This window comes from Nannobrachium achirus, assembly GCF_963921795.1.
Source record: "Nannobrachium achirus genome assembly, chromosome: 19".
Classification (NCBI taxonomy): domain Eukaryota; kingdom Metazoa; phylum Chordata; class Actinopteri; order Myctophiformes; family Myctophidae; genus Nannobrachium; species Nannobrachium achirus.
In genome coordinates this window covers 34,194,606-34,211,960 of record NC_137826.1, presented here as the reverse complement: position 1 = coordinate 34,211,960, position 17,355 = coordinate 34,194,606, and the positions used below count along the sequence as shown (strand labels likewise).

Below are 17,355 nucleotides of genomic sequence, written 5' to 3'. Positions count from 1 at the left end.
ACTGCAGCTTGTTTTCCGTTTCAGTAAAATAATACCTTTACGCAGCAGATTATCTTTAATTAAATAATTTTCTTAAATAAATGAAAAAAAGAAAAGAAAAACATATTTCTTTCGTAGACAATGCAAACATTTTAACAGGGTATCGGTCTATCACGTGTATTGAATTCCCGTGCCATTACTCTGGGTGGCGCTGTGGTTCTGCTCCCATCATCATCAATGTATTTCAGTACCAAAGAGTCTATTTGTAAACAAAGTTTGCTGAGCTAACCATTGCTCCATGGAGCTAACATGAGTTTTTGATGCTTACTAACATTTTAATCGTCATGGATTTGTTTTTAAATGTATTTTATAATATAATAGATGTAGCTGGCAGATCATCATTATGTTCATAACAAAGGCTCAGACGAGTAACGATGAACGATGCTAATTTACCATTGGGACATTATATTACAAGTCATCATCATCTGGGAATAGATGAGTTACAGCAGTTTGCGCCTTGGATCACGACTGTCATGATGGAGTTCTTTAAGCCACAACAATTGATATAATGCTGAGTTTAGTGCTTATTGCTGACATGCAGTAAACAGTTTGAAATCAGACGTGACCCTCTTCATTCATTCAGTCAATCTCATCAGCCAGTTATTCAGCACTGTACGGATCTAATAAGCAGGTAAGTAGTGAGAGTTGGATATCTCTGTACCGTCTCGTGCTTTTCTTATGCGAACTGCTAATAAAGTATTCAATCAATCAATCAGTTAATACGATGCTTTTGAGAACAGCATTGGGCTCAGCTAAAAGTAAGTTATTGTACCCTCCCACCCCTCTATCACTCAGGAGGATGATCTCACAGGTGTTCATCTTGTCTTCCAAGGGGGACCACCTCATCTACAAAGACTGTATCCTTGCTACTGTCTGCACCTCACCATGTTTAAAGGGAATTTTGCTGGTGAAATTCTGATATTGCACTTCGCATTGCATTCTGTGTTTGAGTGTTCACACTGGAAAATTGCAGACAATTGTACAAACAAAACAAAAACAAAAAAACATTTTGTGGCCACCACTGCAGTTTTTAAATATATTTTTTTTGACACAGAATCAAATGTTTATTGTGACCTTAGGTCACTATGTAGTATGAAACCCTCCAGTTCATGTCTGTCTGTCCGTCTGTCCGTCACCCTTCTGACATCACAATGACACCTCATCCCAGCTTAGCAGAAGGATATAGCTGACCTGTTCTGACACCACCCCATCCCAGCTCAGCTCAGCAGAAGGATATAGCTGACTTGTTATGACATCGATCACAATGATGTTGCATATGAATTCCGTCCTTGTCCCTTTTATGCCCATACAGTATACGGAGATCCCTGATGTCATCAATATTAAACCCATATCTGGGAATGCCCATATATGGACATATTGTGTTAGTCTATGACATCAAACATCTATGATGTCAGACGCCAGTCTTATCCATATTAAATTATGGACACATTTTGGGTACATTTTGTGCATTTATTTTGTATTTGTTGTCAAATTTGATCCCATTAATAGTCTTTAAAAGGATCCCTGGCCAATACGACAAATATGCCTTAATACATTATAATTGTCCTCTATAACTACAATGTAAAATTAAAAACACCTTAAATATTGTATTTCTTCTAGAAATAGCTCATCTTTCACTCAATAGGGGAAATGCCTGTCGCAAGTTGATGATGTCATAAATGTTATGTGTAATTGTGTGCAAAAAAACAAAATACAAACACATTTGAAATATTGATTTGATGCTCATATTAACCATAGGAAGTATTATGTTTGTTTTTATTTGCACATGCATGCCATCAATTCCATAGGGATTGATCACAAATTACATTTATGACATCATCAACTTGTGACGGGCATTTCCCCTATTGAGTGAAAGTAGCTATTTCTAGAAGAAATAAAATATTTAAGGTGTTTTTAATTTTACATTGTAGTTATAGAGGACAATTATATATTTATTAATTATTATTATTATAATTTATATAATTTATTATTATTATATGTATTAAGGCATATTTGTCGTATTAGCATATCATCATATTCCACGTGACATAGATGTGCATAGTTTCTTTTTATATACCTTGCTGGGAAGTAGGAAGTATTTGCCCACGTCATCTTTACAATAGAATGCTTAGATTAATGTGAAATACCAGTGAAGTTCCCCTTTAATTTGTCTTTGCAATGTTTCTGATGTCCATCTATTTCCCCTTTCATGTACCCAAGGAACTTGTTACATGACTTTAGTACTGTAGCAAGTAACAAGATTCTGTGATACTAACCAGCCAACGAGTGGGACAACTTGTACCGTACAGGCCAAATTGAACCATATGTATGTATGTAGAACCAAGGAGAGAATGCTGGACCTACATTTTGACAGTGGACTATGCATTATATAACACATTATATAGAATAGTTATCAAGATAAATAAAAAAGGGAAGTCTTGTAACTCAGTGTTAATGCAATTTGTCATTGTGGTAGTGAACACAATGGATATCCTTGTGATCACATTTTGAAATACACCATATGCACTAGCCAGTGGATCTTTTGGTTTTGTTATTGTGGTAGCTATTATATCACACTAATCAATAGTGATTGATGACGAGGTGCTGTTGTAATTGTCCTTAATCTGAACCACCAGTCCGCGGAGAAGCTGGCAAAGATGCTGTTAATATTTTCTATGAGAAGGTCACTGCCTTGAGTGGTGACCAACCTCCAGTAGTAATGGTAAATGTTTGTGCCTTTTTATGTGCTATGGCTTTCTCTTGGCTTTCTGAGTGTGTATATATTTTTAAAAAAAATATTGGAATTATATATATATATATATATATATATATATATCCACCTGTTTCCGCGGGAGTTTACTGGAGATTATTTGGACCTGTTTGCACCACACTTCCGGTTTAACAGCAGACATACAAGCTCACGTCGCGTCGCAGATGCAGCCTGTTGTGAGCTTGTAAATCACACTCGGCTGCGACGCCGGAAGCTCGGTACAGCGGCTGCGCAATGCACTATGGGGCGTTGGAAACTCGTGGATATATATATATATATATATATATATATATATAGAGAGAGAGAGAGAGAGAGAGAGAGAGAGAGAGAGAGAGAGAGAGAGAGAGAGAGAGAGAGAGAGACATAATTTACCATGGATGAATCTGCTACAGAGTTGTACTTAATGTATCAAAATTATGAAGTGGTTTTCTTGAATTCCTAATATCTATTCTGGTCTATTCAACAGAATCATAAGAATTTACACTTTGTGCACATAAGACAGGGAGGCCTCTACTGGGTTGCCACCACCACAGTTGAATCCTCCCCGTTCACCATCATTGAGTTCCTTAACAGGTGTGATGCAATACTTCATCAAAGTGCAACAATGTTATCCCCTATTGCCTATTCTATTGTACTTTCCTTAAACAAAATTATGAAATAGAACAGCTTGATTACTGCAACGTAAACCAGTATCAAGCGGAAACACCTAAACTTTGTAAATGTGCAAAGGAAGTGTAGTCTGTAAAGTTGACTGTTGCATCATGTCATCGTTTTCCTTCAGATTAACTGCCCTGATAAAAGACTACTGTGGCAACATATCGGAGAAGTCAGTGCGGATGAACTTTGCCCTCATCTATGAGCTGTTGGATGAGGTTGTGGTGAGTAGTCCCACCTCTAACCTTGCAAACACATCTTACAATATTCCTTTTTTGATATAATGAGCTATACACTGGCCAGATGTGCTGGTTTGCTGAAAAATCTATGTGGTTGTTATATTAAAGCCTGAGTTGTGTGTGGATGTCACGCACTGAAAAGGGCCGATTTACAAGCTCACAACGTGGCTCTCTGCAATGTGTTGTGAGCTTGTTGATCGGCTATATTCGATACATGACAGTACACAAAGTATAAATCAGCACTTCATCCTGTGGAGTAATGTCTTGTTTTATTTTTATCTGGTGTAAACCAGATCTTTAAAGAGATGATTTTCTGGCGAGACTTTCAGGAGACTTTCAGGCGACCTATTTGCCGATTGGCTGTCCATGTCACATGGTAACCGAGCTAGTTTCACGATTGGGAGCGGCCCTCCAGACGATGGGTGGACATTACTGCATTAGGGCCAATAGCAGGGGACTTTACCTCTCCTCCAGACTATGGAATCCTGGACTGGTAATGAAATATTTTGTCCAGCAGGGAGCACCATTCCTTCACACTTCACAGGCCCTGTGGTCACACATTTCTGGACACCAATGTCTGTGTAACATACATGCATTCATAAAACTGCGAGTCTGCCGCTGCGTGCTTGATTTGGCTGTACACGCTGACTTGTTCATCAGGAAACATGCTCCCTCGTCGATTGGATTTTACAAAACAGACCCGCGTCGTCACATTGAATCCTGTTTAAGAAGAGCTTAAAACACAACTTTCTAATGTTACATTGATGACGTGAGGAACGCTAAAGTCGTCTTGGTTACATAGTAGGCTATGCGAAAATAACAAAGCTCAGAGTCGCAAATTCAATGATCGCTGCATCAGCACACACAAAACACGGGCGTGAGAGAAGTAAATGAATGAAATGGACATCACGTTTAGCCGATTCAACGATTCCAAAAGTCATACGATTGGAAGTTATTGCTACATGCGGCTACATGCGTCTCATGCTGGTTTTGTTAGGCAACAGCCAGGGTCCAGGGAGTGCACAGAATTTTAGAGAGGCATGGGCTGACATTTCTAAAAGGGCCTTTTCATACGGATAAAAGTTAAGGGCTCAAGCCCCTTTTGCTGTATGTGCGCACGTGCCTGGCGACCAGCGCATCACATTACAGACTTATAATTTCAATCCGTTTCTTTGCAAAAACACATTTCTTTTAGAAAACATTTGTATTCTTGTTTCTCCCAGTGTTATGGTTTTTAATGTGTAAATATAGCACTTTATTATGGGGAAAAACGTGTGTAGGCCTATTTTCCTTTTTTAAATCGCTAAAATAGCGCATTTTTGAACACATTTCCTTAACGGTTAACGGTTAATTAACTGATAAGGCCTGACGGTTATCGGTTAAGAAAAAATCTCCATTTGGCCATCCCTAGACATATAGCCTACAGTAAGTTAGAATATTATGAAATATACATGAGAAAGAACACCAACACTAACTTCAACACACCAATACACCAGATTTTAAATTGACTGTGTGTCGATTCTTGTTTAGTTTATTTGTTGTCTCTGCCAGGCTAAAGGCCCTGTCCATCCATGTGTTTCATATTCCATCCTGATTGGCTTCAAATGTTTGCTGGAGTGGTCCATTTTGAACAAAGTGCCTCAAATCATGTACTCAGCATGCGATTGCCGTGAAACTTTGCACGCACATTCCCACTAGGCAAGAAATGCCACCCTTTTCACATTGTCCTGTGATAGTGCTACTAAGAGCCCAATTTTTTATATTATCCTACAGAATTTGACAAAACACGCAAATCGTGAAATCGGTACACATCATCTCTATTGTCATGTAATCAAAATAGATCTGTATGATATTATTCCATCCTGATTGGTTAAGATTGCCATCTAAAGTTTGCATGTCTGTGCAATAACTTCATCAACATTAATCCCTCAACTTCTACAATGACTGAATTGAGTGAATTCTGAACATTGCTGGTCCACCAGTTTTTTATTAAATTAAGATTTCCATGATAATGTTTCTACACCAAATTTAGTTTGAGATAAAAGCATAATCAACTTTCTAACAGATAATGATCGCTTGGCATTTCTCTATATAGCTCTATCTTTGTCTGTTTATTTCTCTGTCTCCAACTCTGTATTTTCCTGTCTCTCTCCTGTTCTGTATATTCTATTGATTATTATTTCTCTCAACTAGGACTACGGCTATATTCAGACCACTTCCACTGACATCCTGAAGAATTTCATCCAAACTGAGGCTGTCTCCTCAAAACCCTTCAGCCTATTTGATCTCAGTAATGTTGGATTGGTAAGCTCTTAGTGACAACCATGAAACACAATAGTGAATCTAAACAATTTGAAGATATTTTGGTAGAAAATGGTTTTGTTTTCCATATTCAGTTTGGAGCGGAAACCCAGCAGAGTAAAGTGGCTCCCAGTGCTGCAGCCACTAGGCCAATCATGTCCAGTCGAGGAGAGCAGGTACTGTAGGCCTCATTCAACTTCTTTGAAGATCTTCCTTGTGGTGGAAAGAACTCTTCTTCTTTCTGCTAATTCCTATCAGCGGATCATCTGTTTCCATCTGCTTCTGTTCTCTGCATCATCTTCTGTCACTCCAGCAACCTGCATGTCCTCTCTCACTGCATCCATAAACCTCCTCTTTGGCCATCCACTTCTCTTCTTGCCTGGCAGCTCCATCTTCAGCATCCTTCTCCCAATGTACCCCTCATCCCTCCTCTGCACATGTCCAAACCATTCAATCTTGCTTTATCCCCAAACCTTCTAACCTGGGCTAATCATTTAATGTAATCATGTCTGATCTTGCCCCTCCTTGTCACTCCTAATGAGAATCTTAACATCCTCAGTTCTGCCATCTCTTGCTCCGCCTCCTGTCTTTTCGTCAGTGCCACCGTTTCCAAGCCGCACAGCATGGCTGGTCTCACTACCGTCTATACATCTTCCCTCTCACTCTTGCTGGGTACTCTCCTGTCACAAATCACTCTTTCATCCATTCCAGTTATCTCAAGATCTCTGTAATTCTGTTTATGAAAAGGATGTTTTTGAAAATGCAATTGCATCTAAGTGTTAAAACAAATGTACAATGTACACAAAAAAAGAGAAAAACAACCCCCCAAAAAACAACAACAAAAAGATGCCAATACATTAGCAAGAACTAATACTAGACCTGTTCAAATTCACCTTTAATGTGTGCAATTGATCCTTTTTGTTATGTCACATTTTATGGTGTCATTTAATAATATCATGTTATCTATACTACATAGTATAATATACATGTAGCGTACTATTGTGCCAAGCTGTTTTGCTGGTGCTTGGATTTCATTAGAGTAGACCAGCATTTTGCTGGTACATGTGACACGACCCAAGCCCAAATACCCCCCACTGAAGGAATGTTGTTGTCTTTAGTTATTAGATGCTACCTTTTTCCAGATTTTCTTATTCTACCAATCTAATCTGTTTGCCCTGCTTTGTTTTCAGGGAGGGAAGAGCGAGATATTTGTTGATGTGATTGAGAGGATGTCTGTTGTCATCGGCTCCAATGTGAGTAGTCTCCCCCTAACACTAACAGTTTGAACATGGCACATGATTAGAGTCTTGCTAGCAGCCCGTAGTGCTGGGCGAGTGTCTGGAAATCTGGCCATTTTATTTGGAGATATCTTGTGTGCAAGTGGGTGGTGCCAGAGGAAAGACTATATTGTCACCAAAATCGTTACGGTTCATCCTCCAGGGAGCATGCAGGACGGTGCACAGCAAACTCATGCAATCCAGCCTTTACTTTCAGCCTGTACTTGGCTAATGAAGTGTTCTCATTTTGTAGGGTGTTCTAATGAAGTCTGACATTGAGGGTGAAATCAGAGTCAAGTGTTACATGCCAAGCTGTTCTGGTAAGTCTGTGATTTAGCTTGTCCTGATGGTTCTCTCCCTGTTAGCGAGGACTGTCCTTTGACTACATACAGTAATTTGCCCTAATTTCTGTGCTCATCGCAGCATGTAGCCATAAACCTCACCTTAAATTCAACCCAAACCATACTTTGAACTCAAACTGACTGCCTACTAGTAATCATAACATTGCAAGGTCTGAACAAAATGGCTTCATACTTGTAAATAGTCCTCACATCTGTGCAAACAGACACAGTGTAATTCATTTCTCTCACGTGTTGCCTTGTGTTGACAGAGATGCGTATTGGTTTGAACGAGGAGTTCAGCATAGGCAAGTCTCAGCTCAGAGGTGAGTAGAAACATAAAACTCTCACACAAAGAAACTCACTGTCACACACACATCATGCTTTCTGCATCATATAAAGTGGAACTAGAACCAGCTGATGTTACTGGAAAGTGGAAAAAACAAGACAGAACAGAAGGATTTCTGTTCTTTTATGTTTAGTAACAGCAATTGTAACAGTAGTAATAATAATAAAAATTCACACCCAGTGTGAAGTGAGCGGTGCTATTTATGAGTTAATTTCATTAAGTTTCCAATGTGAGTGGGGCAGGACATACGTACAGACGGATGTATGGGCCGATATATATGTACAAACAGACAAATCCAGATGTAGGAGCGTTTAGCACAGCTCAATAATGATAATAATAATAATATACAACAGCAAGGGAAAAATGTATATAAAAGGAATAATAATACTATAATCTCATAGAATGCAGTTTGATCAAGGACAATAAATGATTTGTCATGATTATCTTTTCAACAAAGGACTATCATTCTTCAATTTCATTCAGTTGTGTGCTATAAGTTGGTTTCTATGAAGTCACAGGTATATCACCAGTAAGACTCCCTAATCGGGAGATAAGCGACCTTAGGTGGCTTATCTCCACAAATAGGGCAAAAATTTGTTTTTCCAAAATCTTCCTGATCCATGTTGATGACATGAGTGTAGACATGCTGTGTAGTGATATTCGTGATTTTAGGGCAAAAACTGTAGGAGCAGTGTCCAAAAATGTGTTTTAAAAATCGGCCTGAAGGTGGCGCTAGAATAGGGCCATGTGAGAAATGAGGGGTGGGGTCTCCGCGTTGCCTTGGCGGACGAATAGGTACCGGCCCCGGCTCTCCCGGACGCTCCTAGCCCGAGTTACGGCATTTTATGTGCGCTGCAGTGGCAGGGGGTCCTCCACTGGGGGCGCCACCACTTTTACATCTGTTCTGGAGCACCAGGAGTCGGTGGTCCCCGGGAATTCCCCGCGAGCAGCCCCGTAGGGGTGGTCATTTGGTCATTTTTGCACATTTGGTCATTTTTTACATCTGGGGGTCCCCCAGGGACCTGGGGGTCCCTGGGGCTCCGGGGGTCCTTGGAGGTTGTAGTTTGGCAGGCAAGGAGTGTGTGTGTAAAATCTGGCATGGATCGGGTCAACGGGTGCAGAGATATAAGCAGGGAAAAAGTGTGACGTGTGACATGTGAGCACATTTGGTCATTTTTTACATCTGGGGGTCCCCCAGGGACCTGGGGGTCCCTGGGGCTCCGGGGGTCCTTGGAGGTTGTAGTTTGGCAGTCAAGGAGTGTGTGTGCAAAATTTGGCATGGATGGGGGCAACGGTTGTGGAGATATGAGCAGGGCAACAGTGTGACGGACTGACTGACTGACTGACTGACAGACAGCCAGGGGAGGTTTTGGTAGTAAATGCGACCTACGGTCGCAATTACTTTAAAACCTTTTCTAATTTCTTCTCTGCTCTCCCCCATGTCTTCTCTTTTGTTTTCCTTCCCTTTCCTTTGTCTCCTTACTATTCTCTTCTTTCTCCTCCACCTCCATTCCTCAGGCTATGGGGCAGCAGTGCGGGTGGATGAGTGTAGTTTCCACCAGGCTGTCAAACTGGACGAGTTTGACACATACAGGATCCTCAAAATCTGTCCCAGCCAAGGAGAGGTGGTTTCCAAGTTAATTCTCTCTCTCACATTCTTCTGAAAGATTGTCTGTCTGTCTGTCTGTCTGTCTGTCTGTCTGTCTGTCTGTCTGTCTGTCTGTCTGTCTGTCTGTCATCATCTTGTCCTCTTTCCCCTCCCAAATCGTTCCATTACCCCAGCTACTCTGTCTCTCTCTGGTTTGTCATGTTGCTATTGCTTCTTGGTGTCACAAAAACACTTGCAGTAATTACACCTTTCTATGCCTCTCTCCACCCACACTTTCTCCATAATTATTGATAATAATATTTGTTTGTATATAAGTGTGTATTTACACTGTTGGCCACTCGTTCTGTTTGTCTGTCTGACTCACTCAGTCTCTTTGTGCACATGCCCTCCCTGTTTCTGTCTACGTCTCTCCGTCATGGCTCTCTCTACACAGCAAACTGTGATGCAGTACCAGCTATGTGATGACATGCCCTCAGCTCCTCCCTTCCGCCTCTTCCCCACTATAGAGAGGGACAACGGTGGCAGGTACAAGCTCTTTAACATGGAGGACATACTCACAGCGCGGCACCGAGTGCCGCGCTGCGAGCTTGTAGATCTGCCGCGCTGCGAGCTTGTAGATCTGCTATTTTTGGAAAAAGTTGTGAAAATGTGTGCAAATCTTTGAATATATGTATTTTCAAAGCAAACGTTTGTAACTCAAATTTTGCTTCTGGGTGGTCGCTGGAACTAAATATTTTGAGATGGGGGTCCGTGGCCAAATAAATATCAGTTTGGGGGTCCTTTACATGAAAAGGTTTGAGATCCACTGACACAGTAGTCTCTCAAGAACAGACTAACTGAGCTCCATTTAAGTGAAAAGGACCTTTTCTTTGACGATGGCTGGCCAGATTGCTGACATAGAAACATAGGTTTTTCAAAATGATTCAGAAGACGCTCATAGAATTGGGTCAAAATTCTAATTTTCACGATTTTTCAAAAATAGCAGATCTACAAGCTCGCAGCGCGGCACTCGGTGCCGCGCTGTGAGCTTGTATATCTGCTATTTTTCATTAGTTATAGCATAAAATAATGATACACAATATGTGTACCCATTCTGAATGGGATAATTGTCTCCACCAGCCGAAGGCTGAGGGGAGAGTATGTTTTCCCCTCCGTCCGTCCGTCCGTGCGTCCGTCCGTCCGTGCGTCAGTCCGTCCGTGTGTCCGTCCGTGTGTCCTCGCAGTTGGTGTGCAGCTAATCTCAGTCGCCGTTGGCCCGGTCGCTGCCAAAGTGAGCACACACATTCCCTGGATGCCAATCTAGAACCTCTGCCCTAAATTTTTCAAATGGGCCTTTTCTAGCGCCAACTAGTGGCCGATGTTTGCTAAACACATTTCTGTGCACTACTCTTACAGATTTTGTCCAAAAATCCTACAAATCGGTAGGCAATATCTCAACAGTCATGTGATCGACACGGATCTGTCCGATTTTGCATATTCCATCCTGATTGGCTAAGATTGGCTTCCAAAGTTTGTGGGATTGAGCCGTTTTGAACAAAATGCCTCAAATCACAAACGCAAAGTGCAATTATCATGAAATCGCGCACACACGTTCCCACTAGGCAGAGGAAGAAATGCCACTTAATTTTTTTTTAATCAGCCTCATGGTGGCGCTATAACAGCCCGATTTGTGGTTTTACCTATAACTCCACCGATCAGTTTCAAACTTTGTAAGCACACTCCCTAGAGGCTAAGGATAAACCTTTGCCCTGCATTTTTCACATCAGCCTTTTATAGCGCCACCTTTGGGCCGACTTATGTAAAACACATTTTTGGATATTACTCCTTGAGATTTTATCCAAAAATCATGCAAATCGGTACACAGTATCTCTATAGTCATGTGATCAAGTCCGATCCGTCTGATATTTCACATTCCATCCTGATTGGCTAATATTAGCTTCCAAAGTTTGCAGGATTGCTCCGTTTTTGAACAAAATGCCTCAAATCATCAACGCAGCTTGCGATTACCGTGACATTTGCCACACATATTCCCACTAGGTCAAGGAACAAATGCTACCTTTTTAACATTGTCCTGTTATAGCGCCACCAGCAGGTAGACTTTAGCAAAACACATTTTTGGAACACAATGCTTGAAATCATGCATGCAGCGTCCGATTGCCATGAAAGATATAAGGTGAAGAACATATGCCACCCTTTTTACATTGGCCTATTATACAGTAGCACCACCAGGACGCACGGCCTGGTGGAGACCTGTGCTCGGAAGAGCACTGCTTCTAGTTTGTAATGTGACTGTTACCTTTACCTTTTACCTTCGGGCAGCCTACTCTCCACCCAAGTTTTGTGAAAATCTGCCCATCCATTCTCGAGTTATTTTGTTCAAAGATGTGGATGCAAAGGATTACCATCAAACGCACAGTCTATTTAAAATCACCAAATAAATATTATATTTATTAATATTTATTATAATTGGTTGTTATACCATTTCAAACATGAACTCCTACAGTTGCTAAGCTGTTTTTCAACTTTCTATAGATTGCTGATGTATCTGAAGCTGCGCTGTGACCTCCCACCAAAGAGGTCAGTGTTGCACACCAATGCATTACTTGGCTTAAAAAAAAAAGAAAAAAAGGAGACCAAGGAAAGCACTCTTGTGGAAAATATTAAAAAGCCTTGGTCGCTTTTTTATTTTTATTTTTTGTCTTGCACTGAAGAGCACCTTTTGATTTTCACAACCAGAATGTGCTACAAATCTTAATTTGTAGCACATTTAAAAACCAAGTTACATGGTACTGAACATGGGACAAGTAAGAGAGGTACAGATAAAAAATATGATTAAAAACTAACTTAGTAGAAAAAATGAATTCCAGATGAAAAGAAGAACATCACAATAAATTATGTAAAAAATGTGATAACATACTGAAACATATGAAAACTAATTTGTGTTGCAGCGCTGCAATCAATGTCTCTGTGACCATCCCAGTTCCCAAAGGGTCATTAAGGTGAGAAAGCCACCTCTTTCCTTCGCCTTGGATCCTACACATTTCTAAATCTCTTCTGCTTATTCACATTATGAGACACGCATGCCTTCTGACCACTTCCCACTTTAACCACAAACGAATTTGTTTAGCAACTATATGAGAACGTGAGACCATATGTGAGGAAAGGCTACAGGAATGGTGTCATACTAATATCCTGTTTAAAAAAGCCCAGTTCTCTGTCTTCCATCTATGTATATCAATCGCTCTGTATCTATCTGTGTCTGTCTGTCTCTGTCTCTCTCACGCACGCACGCACGCACGCACGCACGCACGCACAAGGAGCTGGTCTCTTAGTGGTGTGTAACGTGGTGTGTTTATATTCATATATACTGTACATTATTATTTGTTGTTTGCCTACAGTAATCATTGCCACACTGTCAGTGTTCTCTCTGTTATTGTAGTAATTGTGTTATTGTTTTATGTCAGTGGTAAAGCGGAAGGCTAGCCTCTCAAAAATAATAGCATCATAAAATAGAATGAGGAACCTTGGGAGTTTTTACCCCATGTGACACTGACTGTAGCCTCTTGTACGTCTCATGCACGTCATCACCCGCTGTTCTGCAGTCTCTCTCAGGAGCTGAGCAGTCCAGACCAGAGTGCTGAGCTGAGGCCTCAGAGCAAGGCGATCCACTGGGAGATCGCTCGTTTTCCTGGAGGAGCCCAGCTTTCTGCTCTTTTTAAGGTGACTGGACACTCAGAGACACTGAGTCCGTGGTACCGCGCGTTAGTCAGAATTGCCGACATCCCCCTTGGCATGCCTACAAGCTGTGGCTCAGAGACAATAATGTTGCTATCTGTGTATCCTTGGATCTACTCTGTGCAACAATGAAGAGTTTAGTCAACGTTATGGATATGAATTGGATTGTGATATTAAAGATACTAGAATAATGTTAAATGTAAGATATGCCTACTATTAACACTTCTGTTGCCAACCCCGAGTTTCCCGAGTTTGTATAGGTACCCGCCCTGTGCCAACCCAGAGTTTCCCGAGTTTGGGCCGTTTTTGAAGAAAAAAAAAGTTTTTTGGACCTCAAAAAATGTATTAGGCATGATCGCGATTGCGAAATTGCAACTTAGGAGTTATTATTGGAGTAAATAGCCCACCACAGCACGGAACTCTGTGAAATGAAATGCCAGCATGGCTGGCTTTACTGTTAGAGAAAAACATATCGTCTTGTATTTGAGATTTACCACGAGATGCAAAAGATTAAACATTAAAACTATTGATTATTTATAATGTGTCCCCTATTAAAACAACAGCTTGCTTTTAAAAGTATGTATGTGCTTGGAGCGATGATGTTAAAAGACACAAATGTAACTACATAATAGTGGACTTACCGGTATCTTAAATGCAACATTATTCTAGTATCTTTAACCCTTTAAGTGCCTATCCCGAACATGTTCGGGATATTCGGGATCAAAAACAATTTTTTATTTGCTATTTTACTTACCCCGAGCTGCTTGGAGCAACGTGGGTGGTCCCGGCTCGCCCAGCGCTCACCAACGAGAGACGCTAGATGCTCCGGCGATTTATTCCATTGAAAATGGTTTAAAATAAAGTTTAGACCCCCCCAATGTTCACCCAATGTTCATTGTAGGCGGCGCGACGTATTCCAGGGTGCCTATCCCGAACATGTCCGGGATATTTAATAAAATGAATTATTTTATCGGAGGCCTCAATGAAGCCCCGGTCTAGACGTCCATCCTTGGCCGGGACTTAGACTCGGCCATCCACGGGCCGTATTCGCGCTAACGGCCAAATCGCGCCGCCCACTCCAATAATAAATCACATCTTTAGACAGGATTTTCTCCGGATTGTGTCCCCAGACCCAAAGAGAAAGTTTTTCGCGGCTGAAATAGCTTTAGATCGGGCTTCTAAAGGGGTTAGCATTTTGGCTACGTGTCAGCTAGCTTCCTCCTCTCGACACCCATAGCATTGACTGGAGTGAAAACACAAGGCAGTTGGGAGAGGGTCGACGAAAGCTATAAAGAAGGTCTATGGAGAAATTTCTGGCACTCTAGCACCCCTTGTGGCCGGATGGCACTGTATGAGTTAATATCACAGCATCACAACATTTATCTCTCAGCCATAGCTCGTAGGCATGCCAAGTCACCAATTCTGACTAACGTGCAGTACCAAGCCACTTAGCGTCAGAGACACTTCATTAAAAACACATACTGTGAAATTTTTCCAATGACTAATAATTTTGTTGCTATTGCCGCAGCCGTCTTTTAGCAGAACACAGTTCCTATTTCAGACGTTGACGCCAAGGGTTGCCCACCTGCCCCTGGCAGGTAACTTTTGGGCAGGTGCAGTTTGCTATCAGGTTGCCCAACTGGGCAAGTGCTCGTTTGAGAGGAGACTCAACCGTCTATAAACTAAACACAAGATATCTGTCTAAACACCTAAATGTGGCCGGAGTGCTCTTCTGGTTTGTGGAATGTAAAATAAGAGCACTGTTGACCTATAATGTGCTGTTTTCACTGTTGCTACACTTAAAAAAAAAGTGTGAAAAGTGTGAACTCATTCATAACTCATTCATAGCTATTTAGGTATTTGGCATAACAATTTTCTATTGCACAGTAAGTTCAAAAATAAGTGTTAAATTGAACGGTAATTCAAATTTTACCTTTCATTTTATAATGGACGATTTAGTTTTGGGGCAAGTGGGCATGACTTTGGCAAGTAGAACTAGAACATGACCTGTACTTCCCCGGAGAGCAAGTGCCTCTGAGACCTTAGTGTCAGCCCCTGACTATATGAGATAGAGCTATAGTTTTAGCACACTACTGTGGACAATGAAGTAATTACTACAATAATTAATTAATATGTTGGTTAATCTTGAACATTACTAAACATTCAGTTAAAGATCCAACTGTCATGGTTCAAAGGGTCATATTACATGAAGCAAACCGCAGATAACATCAACTTTGAAGAGACGATCCACAACTGTGATAATTAATTAATATGCAGGTCACTCCTCTCTCTCACACTCTCTCCCCCTCTCCCTCCTGCTCTGCTTTCATGTGGACATTTGATGTGTCGAAATGCTTGCAGAACGTATCAAACTGTTCACAGATCAAACTGTTCACACATCAACCACAGAGGAGCGAGGTCTGTGATGACATATTGATAATTTGTACAATAATTAATTGCTATGCAAATCATTCCCCTCTCTCTCTCTCTCTCTCTCTCTCTCTCTCTCTCTCTGCGTCTTTCTCTTCCTTCCTTCCTCTCTGCTTTCTTTCAGCTGGAAGTCCCTGGTCTCAGCTCCGCTTCTATGCTGGAAGTGGGTCCAGTCAGTCTGAGCTTTGAGCTGCCCAAGTACACATGCACAGGACTACAAATCCGATTCCTCCGCCTGTCACCCATACAGCCGAGCCCCTCTCAGCGCTGGGTCCGCTACGTGACCCACTCTGATTCTTACACCATCCGCATATGACCCACCACAGCCTGAACCCATTGAGACCCGACGCCCACTCTACAAATACCTTCTAAATGAGACAGTTTTATGAAAAACACATGTTTCTATAATAGTGGTGCAACAACACTTTCACGTCAAGGACTCCCAAAATTGGCCACCAACCCCCATCTCAAAATATTTTGTTCCAGGGACCACCCAGAAGCAAATTTTAGATAAAAATATCCACCATATAAAATATATATATATATTCAAAGATTTCCACACATTTTAAAAAATAGCAGATCTACAAGCTGGAGCTTGTAGATCTGCTATTTTTCAATATCCGATGATTCGCTATGCGACAAAACCATTACAATACGTTTGTAGAGAGAATTTGCAGCGGCCTGAATTGCCCCCAGTTGCAGGTCAGTGCTGTTTTGGGATTCTGTTGCAAGTGGTCACAAGTTGCAACTCGTTGCACCGCAAATCATTGGTGTGGATTGGGCTTTACATGTCCACCACTTTCAGCCCTCCTAGGACTGTGTCAACCAGTATTATTGCAAACCCCTGCTTCTTCAGATCTCTTTTTTGTAAGCTAATCTTCTCAATATTAATATGATAATACATTTTTCCCAATAAATGATTTCATGTTAAACACGTCTGTATGCTGTGCAACTCCACAAGGACATTACTGAAACACAATGTGAAGTCTAAACAAAGAACAATAAATGTAGGCCTACTGAACTTATTTTGGTGGCGCATTGTCACAGATATTTATAGAAATGTGCCATTGTTTCATATCACTGGAACAGCTGGATTACTTGGTCCACAGCAACCATAATTATTATAAGCCATATAGGCTACTGCTTTAGCATGAACACACAAATCAATCAATTGAATAGAATTTGGATTGGAATTTATAAATTGATGTGAACACTGACCTTTGCTGTATTTTTATATATTTTTCATTTTATTGTATCATAATGATATATAGGCTATTCGTATAATTATTCATGTGTATTATGGGGCCCAGAGGTCTCAGTCAGAAGACAGAGTGGTGGTCTGCATGAATAAATGTGAGGAGGACGACAATGACGGTGATTAATAGTAATTCATATTAATACACTGTAAAAGGTTGATGCTGTGACAGTCATCATGACGTACGTGAAACTGAATGCAAAGTACCAAACGTCAAAATGACCTAATATCTTTAGAGAATGTTTGTTTTAGACATTGTGTCGACATATCATTTGATCACCGTCCAATAGTCCGGCACTCGCAAACCTGCAATTGCGCAACGCAAAAGACACACCACTGTACGTGTGTGTGCGCGTGTG

At 41.1% G+C, this 17,355-nt stretch overlaps 1 protein-coding gene across 1 annotated transcript; it reads left to right on the top strand.

The window, feature by feature from the left end:
* The first annotated feature begins 275 nt into the window (after nucleotides 1–275).
* On the top strand, nucleotides 276–16,644 carry ap4m1 (adaptor related protein complex 4 subunit mu 1). The gene is made up of 16 exons (XM_080748840.1): nucleotides 276–670; nucleotides 835–896; nucleotides 2,676–2,761; nucleotides 3,276–3,382; nucleotides 3,591–3,687; nucleotides 5,896–6,006; nucleotides 6,099–6,179; nucleotides 7,194–7,256; nucleotides 7,534–7,600; nucleotides 7,891–7,944; nucleotides 9,486–9,592; nucleotides 10,010–10,101; nucleotides 12,109–12,153; nucleotides 12,525–12,575; nucleotides 13,179–13,296; nucleotides 15,866–16,644. The coding sequence occupies exons 2-16, from the start codon at nucleotides 839–841 to the stop codon at nucleotides 16,055–16,057; spliced, it is 1,329 nt and encodes a 442-aa protein (XP_080604966.1). The 5' UTR covers nucleotides 276–670; nucleotides 835–838; the 3' UTR covers nucleotides 16,058–16,644.
* Nucleotides 16,645–17,355: the final 711 nt, after the last annotated feature.